Raw genomic sequence first — 19500 nt, 5'->3', positions numbered from 1 at the left:
CTACCACAAATTGAAATTAAGTAAATTATCACAAACTTTAAAACACCATTAAGCACTAATATGCCCCCAGCATTAATGTTCCCTGTAAGGAAGCAACATGTTATCAATGCATCATTTTAATGAGCAGCAACCAAAGAGCATAAGAAGAGTCACTCTGGATCAGACCAATGGTCCATCTAGTCCAGCATTCTGTGCCCGACCAGTTTCTCTGGACCAAGGCCTTCTGATGTTGCCTACTGGCTCTGGGGCTCAAAGGTTTAGTGTCTCTGAATATGGAGGTTCCCCTCCATCACAGTGGCTAGTCGCCATTGGTAGACCTCTCCTCCATGAATCTATCTAATCTACTTTTAAAGCTGTTTATTCCTGTGGCCATCACCACATCTGGCAGTGAATTCCACATTTTAATCACTCACTGTGTAAAGAAGTATTTATTTTTGTTTGTTCTGAAGCTACTGCCCATCAGCTTCATTGGATGCCCTCAAGTGCTAGTATTTGGGGAGAGAAAAATTTCTCTTCATCAGCTCTCTCCACCCCATGCATAATTGTATAAACCTGCATCATGACTCACCCTTTAGTCATCTCTTTTCTGAACTGAACAGTTCCAGACTCTTCAGTTTAGAAAAAAAGATGACTAAAGAGTGGGGAATCTTCAGTCGTTCCTCACAGGGAAGGTGCTCCAACCCCCTAAACAACACCCTCTTCAGTACCTTTTTCAGCTCTGCAATGATATTTTTGAGATACAGTGACCAGCATCCTCTATTCATCTGGCTTCCATGCCCCCCTCTCCCCTGCTGTGCTGCAATAATTTCCAAACCTAGTTTGATACAATCTTCTTGGGAAGACAGCAGTCAAAACACCTTTTGATACTATGCAGCCAGGAAGATGCATGTTTTTGCACATTCCAATCACATCAGCACCATTTTCTTCCCTTGGCCACCATTCATTCAGCATACATACACACCCCAGAAGGTTTGTCTGGCTTTCAAAAAAATTAACTGGGAATTTCAGATGGTAATAGCATTATAATGATATATTGCCATAATCTACTAGTTCACAGTTTTCTTTTTAAAGATAAGTTACTAGGTTTTTTCCAGTATGGAGTTGTGAAGCTTTGTTAAATGTAATCGACATGACAATATATGTATTACTATGTCAATTTTTAAACCACTCCAAAAGTTTCCAACCCCAATGGCATGGGGAAGAACAGCTGACAGAAGGACTGGGACAGAGAAAATGGCACTGATATGGGTTGGGCAAGGAAATGGAATATCCAGGCCTTCCCATCCGTATAACAGCCATTTTAGCTTTGCTGCAACGTTTCCCAAAACATAATAGCAAAACAGATTTGAGAAAAATCACAAGAAAGATGGAGAAAACCCTAGAAGTGCACCAAAGCACCATGTGGAGAAGGGGGTGGGGAATCTGCTTCTCAATAGCATCCAAGCCAAGGCAAACAACTCATGAATAAACTACTTAAAAGGGGCTAAGCTCCTGTTTAAATAAATAAAAACTGGGAACTAGCAGAGCATGGCAGTATAAAACCCTCTAGTGGAGGAAAGCAGAAATTGTTGCCACAGAGGAGTATTAAAGCTGCACAGAGAATCATCTCCATGTGGAAGTAGCCTAAGTGTATACAGAATTATACATGCTTCCTCAGAAGTCCCATGATCTTCAATGAGGGCCTACTCTCTGGTAAGTGTGTACAATTGTATTTCAGTCTATAATTAGCAGTAGCCTCCAGGAAACTACCTAAAATAGATAGATGGTGATCTTTTTACAAATGTTGATTTGTGTCAGATATGGAAAGAAAAATGTAAATAGGAGTATATTCCACTTATATATAATTTAGGCTAACTAAATAAGCATTCTTATTTTCTGGCCCAATTGACCAGACTCAGGATTTAACAGTGAAGGAACTGGGCGGGGGTAGGGGGAAGCCCCAGAGGTTTCCCCAATATAAAAAACTTGCACAAGACCAGAATATCACAGCGGCCTAATAAACTGTTTGGTTTGAAAAGAAAAAGAAAAAAAATGCAAACATCTCTTAGTGGCATTTGTAATAAGACAAGAAAAAAATTGTTTCCATACATACCCTGAAATGTGCAAGCTTTTATTTTCCATTATCAAACTGACTACATCACATGCCTTCTCCTAAGGAATAAACCCTACAAAAGCAGTGTCGTCTTCTACTTGCACTGCACACTAGGCTGTTTTAAGTGGTTTACAATGTGCCCTGGATCAAATGAACGCAAGAGATTATGTAAATCAGTACATGCAAAGTTTACTGCTTTATTTCATGTCATTAATTTGAGATACAGATTGTGAAAAGCAGAAATCATTTCATATATATCAACGGATACAACACTTTAAGAATGTGTTCACAAGGCCTTTTATGGGTTGGATCCAAAAGTGTCCTTCCAAATGCAAGCAACTTCTTCTCAGAGAAGGATTGCTACACATTTTGCACTACAATACTGTGCAAGAAAAATGCAACTAAGCCCCCCGCCAATGTTCTTTTGCTTGCACAAGAATTCACAAGTCCTCTTATAAAAGCCTAAGAACTGCAAAAGAATCTGGTTACTACAGCCCAACCTGGACTAGGGGCCAGCAGCTATAACTAGTAGTTATTTTCCTCAAGCTCATGGATCTTTGGATTCGACTTCGTATCTGTAACAATCAAAATAAAGCCTCAAGAAGTGGGACAGAATTTCAACAAGAATCAGCTAACATGCAGAAACTTCAAATTTTGAGCAAGAGGTAGACTGGGCAACAGTAGTTTAGCAGATGGAAGCAGAATGAACCCTCCTCCAGCACAAGGGTTTCAGAAGTGAGCTGCAGGACTGTACAAGAGTTCTGTTTCTTCTCTTCATGCACCATTCACTCCTCTCCCAACCTGACTTTGGCATAATATATGGTCACAACTGATCAAATATTAAAATATAAGCATTTTCCTAAGTTCAGTTGTTGAATTCTAATTACACTGAGACTCTCAAAGCCACTTCAAGAATACATAGGTTGCAGCCACATGATGACACCTCTCCATATTGCACTCAAGAAGACCACAAATGCAGAGACGTTTGCAGTGGGACTTCAGCATCCACACGGTGACATCCCCTTCGCTTTCCTCATTGCCTTCATATCCATCATCCATTCATACACCTTCAGGACAAAACCCTCCGGAAGCGTGTTTTAAATAAACATCCACTACACAAACTTATTTGATGCCATTTACATATTTATAAGATTTGGAAGAGGAGATAATGGTATGATGAGATTAATGCCAGTTCAAGTCCCTATCACAACAGAGAAGCCAAGACAATGCAGCAGAACATGAGTCAGAGCAAGAGATTTCAGACTGTGGCAGAGAATGAGAAAGCAACAAACTTATAAATGAAACACAGGCATTTTAACAGGGTACAACAATCACAAAGAAGAAGAAAAAGATGACCAAACTATTATTATTACTCCCTATATATTTAGCACCAACATCATCAGAAATAATTCGGGAGGCGATGATTTTGAGAAGCAAAGCAGGTAGCAGAGAAATCTAAGCCCCTTTTCCTCACCTACCCTTCCTCTATTTCTATTTGCAGTCTCCAATGCCTTGTTTTCATTTTTTAAAAATGGACAGGGAGATGTTACACAGAACTCTGAGTAAAGTGTAAGGCCTATGGATTTTTAAAAACTGTGCAATTAGTTCTAGTGATTTATTATATGGATAACAGACCTTTAAAATACAAATGTTAAAGGGGTGTATTCAACTGCTGTTAGAGAAACACCAGTCTCTTGCACTGCAAGACAAACTGTTTTTGAAACTGAGATGCAGTTTCAAAGAGCAATCTATAATATGACATGGCTGGGGTGTGCGAGTGTAACTATTTCTACCACTTGAAGGGGGAAGAAAGGTAAACATTCCACTAAGTGAAGCACAGACTATCCACAAAGGGGAAACAAAAATCAGAATTAGACAGCACTGAAATCTTCTCTCATACAAGGAGTCTGCATAACACATAATAATATAGATTAGTCTTTTATAACTAAGGTTAAAGGGGTAGCTGTACAATGAGTGTCCAACTTCCCATAAAACATGAGCAGATGATGACGCAGCTGCTGGCTACAAAAACTACTTAGAAAAAAAAGTACCTTTTTGCAAAATAGCTGTTAAGTGCTCTCCTAACAGCTGCCTCTCCACACAAGAAATGAGTAGCTTCCTGTTTAAGGCAAGAAAAAAAAACTATAAATACCAGTGCAACCTGAGAGAGTAAATCTACACACACCCTAGTATGTGCATTCTCTTACATAGAAGAAGAAAAGATACACTGGAATTTTAAGTCATGGTATTTTAATTGTTTAAACTGAAATTGTTTTAATTATTGTGTTGTAAGCCGCCCTGAGACACCTAGGTGAGAAGGGCGGGGTATAAATCTTAATATAAATAAATAAATAAATAAATAAGTCAGTCCAATATTTGTAGTATATCACCTCTATCGCAACTAGTCAACTAACAGTGCAATCCTATAGTGAAATTAATAGGCTTAGACTGCAGTAACTCTGCACAGGATTGCACTATAGACCACAGCAACTCTGCACTGGATTGCACTATAGTACTGAGCAACAACACAGACTAAAAGTATTAAGAAAACAGTCCAGCCACTAGTGAAATGGAATTGCCATTAATTTCAGTCAAGCTTGTACACAATTAAAAATAAAACTTAAGTACATGAGAGAGAAGTTCACTGACTATTATCACATAATAATATACAGAACTATGATTGGGTTAACTACGGAGCAATTTTTTCACTATAATGTAAAGTATTATTAAAAATATAAATGGGTCAGTACTAGAATGTAATGATATAACACAGATGTTAGACTATCTTTTTTTTATCTAAGTGCCAAAAAAATGCTGCATGTACCTGTGAAGATGTTGTGCCTGCAAACAAAATGGCAGACAGCAGGGGAAGGGAAGATGAGACCTGCACTTGGCAAGACACACTTGGAACATGCCAACCCTAATGATGCTACCATAATCTCAGGCATTTGCTTTGGCTGCTGGTTGAGGGGGGTCTGGGAGGTAAATATGGCTGTAAGCCATGCTTGTTGCCTTTCCCCCCTCTGCTGCCAATGCCTTGGTTGCCGGGGCACAGATCTGGCCATAGGTGCCAAGAGACAAAGAAAAAAGCTGGTTTATTGGGAGCATTGATTCATTTATAGTCCACAGAAACACATAGGAGTTATTTATATCTTGGAATAAAATTTTCTTCCCACTGCACCATTGTTTTTTCTTTGCTCCAATGGGTGGAGCCCTTTGTTTTCTTCTCAGAGGTGCCAAGCAAAATGGTCTGCTGTGCTATTGTTGGCACTCACACTGGGGGCTGCCCACTGCTGATATAGCAGCTCCATAATGGTTGAAGGTACTGCAGGATAGCATGGGTATAATTTGTCTCCAGGATTTCCCTCGTATCAATCCTTCTATGTCCCCACCTAACCCATTTCTCAGCTACATAATATCCCTGAGAAAAGCTAGTATCATAAATGTTTTAATCACTGCAGCTGCTGCTACCAATAATATCTGTCCAGATAGGAAGAACAATAATCAACAATGGGACCACAGTGAAGATACATTAAGAAACAAACAACAAAATGTGATGTAAATAGGCTACCATGCTTTTTATATATATAATTACTTAAGGATTTACATATTTTTAAAAAAAATATAAAGCTACTTTTGAACTTCGATACAAAAATCCACAGTTACAACCATAAGAGACAATTAAACCAATTTCAACAGAGGCCATAGGAATTTTAGTGGTACAGCATACAAGTAACTAGTTACAATAGATGCGTTTTGTGTTGCCACTTCATCAGTATTATAAACATCCTTGTCTTGTTAAACTGTATATGATGGAGTAAGCCAGGTTCTTTTACTCAAAGCAGGTACAAAGCCTTCCAATTCATTGCTGGCCAAACACTTCCCATGCAAGCACTGAGGCTTCCTGAAGGAATCACCCATTGTTGCAATGTACTTTTCTATAAAGAGCAAGCCTATTTTATTTGGTTCCAAACCTTCAATTTTTTAATATTGGCATGATGCTCTCAAGTTGCAAGCTGGCCAGCAATAAGAAGAAAGGGCTTTGTTCCTGCTCAAAATGAAGAATGGCTTTCTCTTTATAAGAAATATATATGGTGCAACTAATTATGGTATACCAGAAATGCCACTACATACATAGCTCCAGTTCAGTGAAATGAGAATTCATTAAGATCTTAGGAAAAGTCATCTCGTGACAGAAATTCTTGGGAGCAGCATTCTAGCAGGTAGTGATGGTAAACAAAAGCTCCTGCCATATTTATTTACTTAGATATATATAGCCTGCTTTTCTCCCCACTGACACTCAAACTAGCTTATCACATTGGTCTTCTCCCCTCCATTTTATCCTGACAACAGCAATCCACCCTGAAGCATATGTCAAATGAAAAGAGACTGCCCCAAGTATATGTAGTGGCTTCCGAAGCAGATTTGAAACTGGGTCTTCCAGATCTAGTCCAGCACTCTAACTACCACAGTGGCTACAACATCTCTCAGAGGAACTAAAGTTATAGTTATAGAAGTTATCATTAAAATTAACTATTCATGCACTGATGATCTCAACAGTGTTAAGTAATAGTCATACCTTTCCGAAACCTGAAAGTGCAATGTTTCCCAACTGTCTTTTATTACCATTTCTTTATTGTAGTTTAAACAAAAAGCATTTCAAGAACAGACTGGCCAAAGGTACTTTTGCTACCATTATTCTGCTTGAATATCAAGAATACAGAGTGACCTCTTCAAAACAAAAGTAATCCTGCATTTTTTTTAGTGGGGGGAGTAAGAGGTACTTACTGTGTGCTGTGGTCTAAATAAGTTACTACTCTATCTGCTTCTTCTTCTAAGCGTTTGTTAACATGGTGAAGATATTCTGGGACCTATCAAAAATAAACATATATATATATATATATATATTTGACGATGACAGGTACACTGAATGAGGGGTGCAAAATCAACTTAAAACTACTGCATAGCAAAGCCACATATGCCTGATCTTACCTGGCACAAGTGTGGAGAGAGTGGGCATTGACGGCTATATTAATTAAATTAAGTGCTTTACTACCATTTGTGATTTTATTTTGTCTTTTTTTCATAAAGCTGAGAATTACCATAGTGGAATGTTTCCGAATACACTTTAAATCTGAGTCCGCTGGAACCTGACGGTGAAGACATACAAAACTTGTGAGAGCAGTTGGGCTGATTAGTCAGAACAACCACTGAGTTCAACATAGGCCAGTATTTTTTAGACTGTGGGTTAGGACCCTAAACCAGGTTGTGACACTCTCTCTCTCTCTCTCAGGTGAGCTGTGAGGCTGAGAATGAGAAATGGGAACAGGGTCAATTGAGAGAGGTGCCTTTAAGAAGTTTAATAGAAAATCTGGGTTTGCAGGTTGAATGCAATGGGAAATGCAGTCTTGTTCAGTAATGCTATACATTCATAAACAAGAAAAAATATGTATAAAAATGGGGTACGTGATGCAAGATTCTTACATTTTATGTTTTTTGGCGGGGTGTTAGTGTGAGCTACTTTGCAAGTGGCTCTCAAAAACTAAAGTAAGTTTAGAAGTGGGTCCCACTTCAAAAGGTATGAGAGACCCCGATCTTTGTACACATCGACATGACATTTTGCTCAAGCCTGGTTTCCATGCTGGAGCATCCAAACAAGGTCATCCTCTTATTGCCCACATTCCAGGTTCTGCTTTGCTCTGCTCTTTACTTGCCCAAACTGGCTCACTTGAGCACAGCATAACATCTGAACACCATTTCCAAATCTCCCACCAATATCAGCACCATTTAATGCTGTCATCCTCTTCTGCACATATCATTTCCCTGGGGTGCCACCAGAGAGGAGGCAGAGTTGTATCACTTCAGTAATATAGCAAGTACTCATCTTTTTAAAAGCCAACAGAAACATCTTTGATGACTCAGCAGGGATGGAGGGAGTGGCACAAGTTCACAAGACCAGGGAAAGTGAACCAGAAGCTCACATGAGGATGCTTCATTGGTGCCGCCAATGGCTCTGGATTTGCAGTGGCAATAAATTCACAACAGAAAACAGTTAATGTCAAGGCAACCTTAGACACTTTTGGAAGTGGGAAAACTCTTTAATCCAGTGAAACAAAGTACGGTTGCATAAGACAAACAAAAAAATTGTAGAGATATTCAATAGAACAATCACCAATAATATAATAATAATATTTAATTTATATCCCACCGTCCCTGCCGAAGCAGGCTCAGGGCAGCTCACAACATAAAAACACTTCCACAATTAAAACAATGCATATTATAAATCATCCATATATATTATAAATCATACATTAAAACCATCTAAATTGGTTTGGTACTAAAATCTCAATGTTACACATCTTACAGTTTTTCCGCGGCAATGGCACTAGGGGGTGTGCATTCTTCTTATATCCGAGCCAACCCCCCCCCCCCCCCCAAAAAAAAACCACCCTGGAAAATATTTTCTGGCTATTCTTTCAGCCAAATATAGAGCTCAGTATTTTTTCCAGCTATCCAAAATAACTGAGTCCCAAATATCCTGAAAATATTCAGGATTTTTTGGTACTGCTGAATAGCTAAAGTTAAAGGATGTTTAAATGGATTGCAAAAGGCATTTAAAGGGACCACATTCCCTTTAAATGCCTTTCCCTCCTTCCATTGAAACTAATGGAGAATGGGGGCACCTTATTGAAGAGCCCATAGAATTGGCCCCCCTAGTCCAATATTTATGAAACTTGTGGAAGTTTTTGAGGAGAGGTACCAGCAGCTATGCTAAAAATTTGGTGCCTCTGCCTCAAAAAACAGACCCCCCCCCCAGACCCCTGGATTGATTGCCCATTGTACCCTACGGGGACCATTGACTATATTGGTCACCCTAGGGTATAATGGAGTTGGGGGGTAGGGATTTTTTTAAAAAATCCTGAATCTGAATAACATGCCAGTATTGGGATTTGGGAAGATCAGAAAATACTGCGTTTTGGTTGGGTTTTTTTTGGGGGGGGGGGGGGTGTCAACATATTTGAACCAAAAACATACTGCTTATTTTTTTTTCACATTCCTATCAATACCAAAAGATAATTGGATTACCTTCCTTTAATTCATATATGTAAAGATATTTAAATAATTCTGCCAGATGCAGTACAACTCCCATTCAAACACATGGAGTTCACATCTTAGAGCAGTTTCTATTTAATAGGAATTTAGTCTTCTTGGAAATTTTTCCACCAGGAGAAACTCAGCTTCATACCTCTCTTTCCTGCATTAACCTTTGGCCTTCTGCAGTGTATAAACGGTTTGTATCTTCTAAAAACCTTTGTTCAAATGAGTCCTTGTAAACCTATTTGAGAAAGATATTAATGTTCATACAGTTAATTTATGACTAAACATTAAATGTTGAGGTCTTAATTACTATAACCTTTTTAAAGGTTCAAATAGTAAACTTATTCTTACTCTTGCTAAAAACTGTGAAATAGAAAATATTCCTATTTATAAGCAGGGAACTAACATTGAACAAAGGTTACCAACAAATCTATCAATACTGAATCTGCAATCTTATATGCACACCTCCTTGGAAATAAGCACGATCGAGCGCACAGACATTTCCAAATAAGCATACTTGGCAGCACAAGCAAAGGGTCTAAACACAAAATAATTGCTTTCACTCAGCACATATTGCAGTGCTTTTCTTGCATCAAACTGCAAACAACTTTGGCAATATTTATACAAACTGGTTGAAAAAAAAAATTCCAACTTTTACTCACTAGTCATTGCTAAATGTTGTGACTAGAGGAAAGACTGTGCTGCTTCAGCAAAAATATTAATAAAGAATATTGTGAAAGATCGTTCCTCTTCCAGAACCCTCCTTATGGAAGGCTATGATGGAATGTAAACCCTTCACTCAACATGCCATGTGATAACTTGCTAAGGCTTGGCATTACAAGAAAATTTCACTCAACATCAGCCATTTGTTGAGCACTTCAAAAAAGAAAGAAGGCTTCATTTTTAAAATGTTCATCCAGAAAAGTAGAATGATAATAGAATGTCAATTTGTTGCCTGCTCCTGCCATTTTATTTATATGGCTGCCAAACTTACTTGTAGATCAGACAGCATGCTTAATAAACTTCGTAACAAGCTTCTATCCACAGCTTCACCATTTCGTTCTTGTTCAATCAACAGTAGGATTCCAGCAATAGTTTTTCTTTGAACTAATATATCACTAATAACGTGGTTTCGAAAAAGTTCTAGCCCCATATCCCTGCAAAAATATGAAAGAGCATTGGAATTTCATTTTGGTATTCAATGACATGGTTTAGAAACTTCCCTTTCAAAAGTCACTCCCTTTTACACTGTCAAACATTACCCATTATGCTTGCACTGTCACAGTACACATTGGGCTGTCCAGGGTGATTTGAAGTGATTTATTTCATCAACAGAGGCTACCTGGCTTGGAAATAGAATATTACTACTTAACAAATTCATAGTGTTTTCACAGCTGGATTCGCATCCAGTGGCACAACACTGATATTTGAGGTATAAACTTTTGAGAATCTCCCAACCTCAGATACAAGTACAAATGGAGATCCAAGAGCCCCTATATCCCAGTCAGAAGATGGAAAGAACCAAACAGCTGAGCTCCCTGCCACTCAGGTGTTTTTTGGGAAGAGATTAAAGGGGTATAAACTCCTGGTTTCTGCTCTTCTCAAACTACCATGAACTGCATCAAAACTGGTGAAAGTTCATGGTGGTTCTTCAGTTCCCAAAGATTGCTTCACAAACCACGAACTGGACAAAATTTGTGACAAACATTAGTTCATCAGTTGGTTCATGTCCATCCCTAAATTTCAGATGAAGGCTGAGAGAGGAGTTGCCTAAGGGGCCATGTAGCAAGTTTGTAGCAGAAACAACATTTAATAAATCAGTTCCACAGTTACCTTAGCAAGTGCCTAGTCCTTTATGCATTTCCTCTAAAATTTAAATCACTTGTCCAGAATGCAGAACGCAACAGCAAAGGTACTTAAAGATACACCAATGTCAATGCGCCTTCAGCCTGTGCTTCACCAGCTGTACTGGCTGCAAGCTGAGTATCGGATCCACTTCAAGGTCTGGCACCAGCATACCTCCAGGACCACCTCTCCCGCTACATCCCCTGAAGAGTCTTGCACTCAGAAGATCAAAACCTGCTGGTGATCCCTACCTCAAAAGATGTCCAGCTGAATCCAACTAGAGCCCGGGCCTTTTCGGCCCTGGTGCCAGCCTAGTGTAACATCTACCTGGTGAAATCCATGCACTGTGGAACCTTGCTCAATTCTGCAGAGCATGTAAAACAGGCCTGCAGTTGAGGACAGCAACAGCTCACATGGCAGCTCTCATTATAGCCTCCTCCGTGACTGGCCCCTGCTCCGCCCAAGAGAGAGAGGGAGCAAAGTGCAATTTTACGCCATCATTAAATCCTGTTGTTTTTAATTGTAAACTGCAATTAATTATTTTGTTTATTTTAACCTGTTGTGCACCACCCTAGCCCTTCAGGAAAGGGTGGTCTATAAATAACAACAACAAAAATAAACACTTTTCCAACAGCACAAGGAATCAGAATAATGACCTTTTTAGGTTTGCCAGCTGCAGAGGACAGCCTCTTCAAAGAGAAGGTGCACTGTTCACATAAATTGGTACAGATGTTCATTCAGGTATGAGAAAGTCATCAGCTAGAAGGTCTTCTGCACAAATGCAGAGGAACCCTAACTATATTTGCATCTGATTTAAGTTTAAGACTAGTTTAAGACTAATACATATGAGATAGATCCCTGAAGGTTGCACTATTTGCAATTTGATTTATGCTGATCTGTGACAGTGGTTTCCCCCTTAATAATGCTTTTCAAAACACCTCGGCATTCTTAAACCTTAGGGCTGGAATCCAAACAATATAGTACTCAGCACCAAAACAAGCACTTTTGAATTATAAACAACTCTAAACAAGAATTTTATTCACATAATTGTATTGTCTTAGAATGTCAGAATGAATTGAAACCATCTTTGGTTAATGTCTCAAACAAATTACAATTTAACAGATTAAAAACAAATTGCTAATTTAAATACTTAGATATTTATCATTCCTGAAATTTCAGAGTAGTTTGTGCATCAGCCCTCTTGAAGCAATATAAATCGAAATGGTTTTACATGAGGCCCTGAGCCTTACAAAGTAAATAAATACAAAGCAAGCGTGGATACTGAACTCTTCTTGCGTATTTATTCAGCCTAGTCCATTCTCTGCCCTAGCCAAGATGCTCCTTCTGACCAGGGCACTTCTCATAGGACTCAAAATTACTATTCAAAGCTCCTCAGTTGTATCCTGCAATATGCATTTTACTAGCCATTTTACAGTGTATACAGCACTAGAGATGTTAACACTAAAATGAAAACAACAGATTCATGCATTGCCAAGAGAGACTCAGGTACTATACGTACCATATAGAAGGTATCGTTGAATTCTGGAGTACATAAGTACGATCCAAAAACAAAAAAATGCTTCTAATCATGATCTGCAAACATAAAATAATGATAAAATAAATACTCTCTGCCTGCAGAAATATTGCTTATGGCATATGCACATGTCACATTACAATTCATGTAAATTGTTATTAACTAATCGTTATTAAAAGGTAATGAATTAATCCACAGACACAACATCCTGTCCCACACAAGCTTTCATGCAAGCTTTTAAAAGAACTGTTGCCTGAGTATTAACAGCAATTTTATATAATTCAGTGGCTTAAGGAAAGTTTCCCGTAGTCAAAAGACTGGTTCCTAATGAGCTATAGAAATTTGCGGTTCAATTTGAAGCAGCCTGCTGGAATCTTCACCACAGCATTATGAAACTTGTACTTGTGAAAAGTACAAACAGCTAAAGCGTTTAATTTAAAAAGAAAAAAGATGTACCTAGGAAAGTGAGCAAGCAAAGTTTCAGGATCTTGTAGTTGGCTAATTTAGTGACAATATGAATGAAATGAAGGAACTAAACCACAGCCATTACGTCTGCATAACTCAAAGAACTTTATCTATCCAATTACACCACATGTTGTTTTTCACAAACTGTTTGGTTTCTAATACTAATTGATGTAGCAATATTTGTAGTATAACTGAATTAAGAGATAGCCAGTAGGTCTTCAGAGAGCTACAACAGTTTGTCAATTACTTATTTATATCTTACAAGAGCAGAGCTGGCTTCAGTTTCTGGTTTACTTTTTTCATATTATTTTTTTCAGATTGAGTTTCTAATTTATCCCAAGAGCTACATCAAAAAATCTGCATTCATGCTTGTTTATTAAGTCTTCTCAGGGAGAGACCATCAGCCTTTCCATGCTTATTTATTTCTCTTGAATATGTATCAGGAACTACATCTGACTTACCATTTGTCTGCAGTGATCTTGCCAGCATTTATTTATTTTCTTTAAATATAAGAGACTGTCAAGAGAATCTGTGCAGCAAAACTTAAGGAAAACTCGCTAAATACATTCATATCTATCAATGATTACATTTGTTCAGAAAACAAAAATCACAATGGAAGATCATAGGTTGAGCTATGTTTTCTCACATTCCAAAGAGGAACATTCAGCAGGCTACCACTGCTAACATTCACAGTTTTCTAAAGAAAATCTTCATACAAACATGAAACATAAATTCAGCAAAAATTCAGAGCCAACAAAGAAATGGCTTCCCACTGCTGACCACTGCTATTAGGCTGTCTGCAAAGGCCTCATCCACGCTTCAGCCACTGCCCTAAAATGAACTCCACTTTTAATCCTAAAAAAGATAGCTGAATACAACAATGAGTCAGAGAACAATGTCGTAGGACACAAAGCAATGCTATATAATTACACATATCATACAGTAACACATAGTAACCAAGATTCTAACATCAAACATTACAGAAATGATACCAAAGATATGAGTTCATAACCATAATCTACCAAATAGATTATGAAATGTCTACTGGTTTGGAAATACTGAAAAGTATCAGGTCTTAGACCTGTGCTGCTTTGTATTTTCATCATCTGTTGAAGCTACTATAAAATTCAACAAAGGTCCTTATAGTTAGCTAATGAGGAAGACTCACTGGGCTAGATCTAACCACTACCCAAGTAGCCTTCCTCCAGCCTCCTCCAACTTGAAGGAAGAGCCACTTAAATTGAAGAAAGTCCTCTAACTTGAGTCAAAGTGAGACTTGGGGTATAAAATGTTTTAATAAACATACAAATAAATAAATGTTGATGATGATGAGATTGGATTTCTACCCTACCTTTCACTACCTGAAGGCATCTCAGAGTGACTTACCATCTCCTTTCCCTTCTCCTACTGACAACAGACATCCTGTGAGGTAGGTGGGGCTGAGAGAGCTCTCCAAGAACTGCCCTTGAGCAGAACAGCTCTGAGAGTGTTATGACTGACCCAAGGTCACTCTAGCTGTTGCATGTGGAGGAGTGGGGAATCAAACTGGGTTCTCCCAGATAAGAGTCTGCACACTTAACCACTACATCAAACTGGCTCTCCTCATGAACTGCCCAAGATCACAAAATCAGCATTGTTGTCAAATGGCCACCTAGCCTCTGTTTAAAAATCTCCAAAGAAGGAGAGCCTGCCATCTTGCAAGGAAGCCTGTTCTGCTGAGGAACTGCTCTGTCAGGAGGAAAGGCTCCTTCTTCCTAATGTTTAGCCAAAAACTATTTTAATTTCAACCAATGGTTTTTTTCCAACCTTCTGCGGCAACAGAAAACAACTCTACACAATCTTCATATCACCTCTCAATCATTTCCTCTCCAGGCTAAACATAGCCAGCTCCTTCAGCCTTTCCTCATAGGACTTGGTCTCTAGACCCCTCACCATCTTCATTGCCCTCCTCTGGACACGTTCCAGCTTGTCTATATCCTTCTTCAATTGTGGTGCCAAAAACTGAACACAATTCTCTAGGTGAAGTCTAACCAGAGCAGAGTAAAGCAGTACCATCACTTTGTGCGATCTAGACACTACATTTCTGTTGATACAGCCCAAAAACACATTTGCCTTTTTAGCTACCACATTATGCAGCTGACTTATATTTAGTGTTTGGTCCACTAAGACTCTTAGATCCTTTTCACATATACTACTGCCAAGACAAGTCTCCCCCATCCTATAATTATGCATTTGATTTTTCCTACCTAAATGCAGAACTTAACATTTATTGCTGTTAAAATTAATTTTATTTGTTTTGGTTCACTTTGTTCAATTTTTCTTAGCCCAGTTTTTCCAGCCTGTCAGATCATCCTGTATCCTGACTGATTTTTACTGTATTTGCTACCCCCCCAATTTAGTATCATCTGCAAATTTAATAATTTAATATTAGTCTAGATTAGTATTAGTCTAGATGAACAAATCCACTAGCAATTACAACACTAATTCACTCGTTAATAAAACAAATTTCTCAGGATGGCCTTAGACAGTTAATGGGAACTAATGCATAAGGGAATATTTTAACCGCACCACAGTTCTTCTAGAACTGACAACAGCAGTTTTTCCATCCTAAAAAACAACCTAAAGAAAGCTAAGCGAAGCGCTGTTAAAACCACAGTAGAAATCTGATATTTTATGTAGAAGATAGCCTCTTTAAACAATAGATATTTTATAACAGTAGAAATCAATACTATTCCACATTCACAATGATAAGAGAATTATGTCCTAAAAACTTGAATTCTAAAAAGGAATTTCACACTTTTCAGTACCATGACAATATTAAATTAAATAAGTTGATCAGACCTTGAAATTACAGGTTTCAAGGATGTACAGTTGGAAGCAGCGAACACACATTCCAGAGGAACCCTAGTCAGATAGTAAAAGCATATTTTAGCGTGTGTTCAGAAGGATTTCTCTCTATTTTAGTCCTGGAAAGCCATTGCCAATGAGTACAGACAATAAATGCACTAACTGCATAAAGCTACTTTATGGTGAGATCCCAATGTAGTCTTTAGTACAATTAACATTATTATGGTGGTTAATTTTTAACATTAAAAGGATATTCTTTAAGCTGCAGTATTTGTGCTTTCACATGATCTTCACAGACTTGTCGCAGTTGTTTGTACAGTGTAGGTGATGCATTGTAAGAACAGACATTTTCTACAGCCTGTAAAATAAAATGTTAAAAAAATCAGAATAAAAACCAACTGTATCCATTAAAATGCAAAAAAAAGGAATTCTAAACGTCTACATATAGCTTCCATGTCAGAATCCAGCATCTTTCATTAATATTCAAATAAAAATCAGTAAATGTTAACAAATACTTTGAACATTTTAAAATATCAGTGGAACAACTTCATACAAAGGTAGGCTCAGCAAGTATCTACCTTGATTTTAAATACAATTTACCGCAGATAGCAGAACAAAAAGGAAGAGTGGAAAGTGGGCAAAAATACTGAAGAAATTAAAAAAAAAAAAACCAATTGCAAGGCATGAAACTTTTAAAAAGTGCAATCCAAAAATGTTCCCATGATACCTACATGAAAAACTAAAAATAAGAAGAGTGTGTAAACTGATGTTGCAGCAGGACAAAAAAAAGTTAAGCAAGCAAAGAGACAAACTCCAGAACAAGCACTGAAAAGCAGCTGCAGCTTTTTAATTTGGAGTTAAACCTTTTCGCCTGCCATTCACTAAAGTTTGGGTTGGATCCTATGCAACACCAGTGTAAGGTGTGGATTTCCCCACATTCCCTAACAGCCCCAAGAACACTGAAAAAGGCAGAAAGCATGTGTGGCTGCCTCAAAAGGAGAGAATGGGTCAGAATAATTTTTTCTTCCCCTTCTACCAACAGCACTCCTCTCCTACAGCAAGACAATCTCCTGGTACAAAGCAGAAAGGGACAATTTCACCCACATCCCTTCTTCACTGCAGTCATCTGTATCTCATAGTTTTTTTTTCTCCACAGGAATCCCCCAGCCTTCAATGTCACCTTTTCAAGGTTCAGAGAGGGCTGCCAGGAGAGAGACAAGGCAGGAAGACCACTTCCACCCAGCACACTACACTAATGAGTACCACATATACTCTTAAAATAAAAAATGTATAACATACATGTATGAATACAATACCTATGCCACTAAAAAGAGGTTACAAATCATTTTTGTATACCTTAAAGCTACACAAAACTACACAAACTGTAAAATGTTTTTGGACTGTTCTGTACAGAACACTGGAGATGGGGAAAAGCATGACTGAATGCTCCCCTATAGAAAACCTTCCTGAACAAGGAAATCTAGAGTCAGGGAGGATTAGCTAAATCTTGGCCAAACATGCTAGTTATTCATCTGTAAACATATAATCCCTCCCTGCTTTTCCCCCTTCCTTCACCGCTATCAGAACCGGCACAGTGAAGGAACAGTCTTATCATGTTTGTGCAAACCATCCCAAAAGTAGCTCTCTACACATTTATTTAGGTATAAGTCCTGCTCAGATAGTTATTTTTTTTTAATTACATATCTTACTTGGTAGAGCTCTTCTAGATTATATTTAATGGACGTACTACTTTGAATTGCTTTGACTGCTTCATGAAGCTTCTTCCAAGTGTCCTGAGTGTAGCTATCAGGCAATGCTGGTCTCGCTGCATTAAAAAGACACAGAACTGGTGAAATACATGCCACACATACATTCCAAAAGAACTGTGATTATTAAATATTAGAGGAAATGTAGGCCTGCTGTTTCAAAATGGCTAAACAATCTTTGAAAATAATGCTTAGAATGGTATTCCCTTACCTTTTTTATTTCAAAAAAGGCTTTGTAAGACTCAGAGGTTATGACAGAATGGTAGCAACTAAGACTTTCATTTGTTCTCTTTTTGAATATTTGTTAATGATATTAACCAATAGTTTACGAAAAGCCAGCAGGTATCCATTGTATTCTTTTTGTTTGCTTATTTAAATACAGGGCTTTTATGTAGAAAAAGCCCAGCAGGAACTTATTTGCATATTAGACCACACACCCTGACAGCACCATTGCTTCACACATGACTTTTTTGTAGAAAAAGCCCAGCAGAAACTCATTTGCACATTAGGCCACACCTCCTGCCACCAAGCCAGCCAGAACTGCATTCCTGCTCAAAAAAAGCCCTGTTTAAATGTATTTATTGTGTGCCTTTCTTGCAGAGACCTAAGGCAGATTTCCCCCTCTCAGTTGAAAACTTTTCCTTATTGGTTTTTATTCCATTTTTAAAATATATATATTAATTCCACATGACTTTGTGTTGCTCTTTTAAGTATAAACTAAGACCTTCTGGTCTCTTGTTGGTAAGGACATTCAATGCACTGGATGGGAAGGCATATGAGGTGACCACATATATGCATTTTGTAAAGTGCCAAGTGTAACAATATCAGCAAATAAACAGCAATATATTTATCATCAGACAAAATGGGAATGCCAAGCAGCAGTTCTTAATATAAGTGGGCAGTGAGTTGGTATACATAATCATGGGAATGTTTTTAACAGATTAAAAGAATCACAAATAGGGATCTGTGTTTGTTAGTGTTGGAACAAAGCAGGGCTGAAACAACACTGGAGGGTGTTAAAAAGCAGACTGATGTTGTAGGTGCGAAGTGTAATAAATCTAGGTAACATTCTGACTTTGTTAGTTTAAATAGAGGGCATGGTTTCTCAAGAGGTTATAACATCCATTACAGTTTACCATTAGAAAAAAAGGAAAACATTAAAATACAGTGGAGGATGGGTTAGTATATGCAATAAGACAAACAGCCAATATCCCCCATTTGAGTATGTCAATACAAAAAAACCAAATATTCTGACATAGTATTCTAAAAGAGAAAGAATATAAGTTAGCCATTAGAAAAACAGGGTGCATTAAGGTATAGTGGCAGGTGGGTTAGTATATGTAATGAGACAAACAGCCCACATCCTTCATTTGAGCATGTCAACACACACACACAAAAACCATTCTGATACACCAAGAGAAATACATTGGAACACTGAGATAAAAAACCAATATCCCTGTTCAGTCCTGGGGAGGTGTTTGTTCCAAGTTTCATGATAATTTGTAATTCAGCAATTTCTCTCTCCATTCTGTTCTTGAAGTTCCTTTGCAGTAAAACAGCTACTTTGAGATCACCCATTGAATGCTCAGGAAGGTTAAAGTGTTCTCCAACAGGATTCTCAGTTCTGTAATTCCTGATGTCAGATTTGTGTCCATTTATCTTTTGGTGTAGGGTTTGTCCTATGTAGAGAACTGAAGGGCATTGCTGGCATTTAATGGCATATATAATGTTGGAAGATGAACAAGTGAATGAGCCTGAGATGGTATAGCTAATGCTGTTAGGCCCAGTGACTGTGTTGTCTGGGTGCACATGGCAGCAAAGTTGGCACTTGGGTTTAGTGCAAGCTCTGGAAC

At 38.1% G+C, this 19500-nt stretch overlaps 1 protein-coding gene across 1 annotated transcript in view; it reads right to left on the bottom strand.

Annotated features, from left to right (window-relative positions):
- The window catches only part of CUL4A (cullin 4A), a 39473-nt gene that overhangs the window by 17044 nt on the left and 2929 nt on the right, over window positions 1-19500 (bottom strand). Inside the window, exons 2-9 of the mRNA XM_060233746.1 lie at window positions 17591-17706; window positions 16136-16239; window positions 13496-13565; window positions 12555-12628; window positions 10185-10347; window positions 9339-9428; window positions 6881-6963; window positions 4144-4211 (exon numbers count right to left, since the gene is read on the bottom strand). Coding sequence (XP_060089729.1) covers window positions 4144-4211; window positions 6881-6963; window positions 9339-9428; window positions 10185-10347; window positions 12555-12628; window positions 13496-13565; window positions 16136-16239; window positions 17591-17706 — 768 coding nt within the window. The remainder of the gene's footprint in view (window positions 1-4143; window positions 4212-6880; window positions 6964-9338; window positions 9429-10184; window positions 10348-12554; window positions 12629-13495; window positions 13566-16135; window positions 16240-17590; window positions 17707-19500) is intronic.

The sequence above is a fragment of the Heteronotia binoei genome, chromosome 3 (assembly GCF_032191835.1).
Source record: "Heteronotia binoei isolate CCM8104 ecotype False Entrance Well chromosome 3, APGP_CSIRO_Hbin_v1, whole genome shotgun sequence".
Classification (NCBI taxonomy): Eukaryota; Metazoa; Chordata; class Lepidosauria; order Squamata; family Gekkonidae; genus Heteronotia; species Heteronotia binoei.
This window is presented reverse-complemented; position numbering and strand designations above follow the sequence as displayed.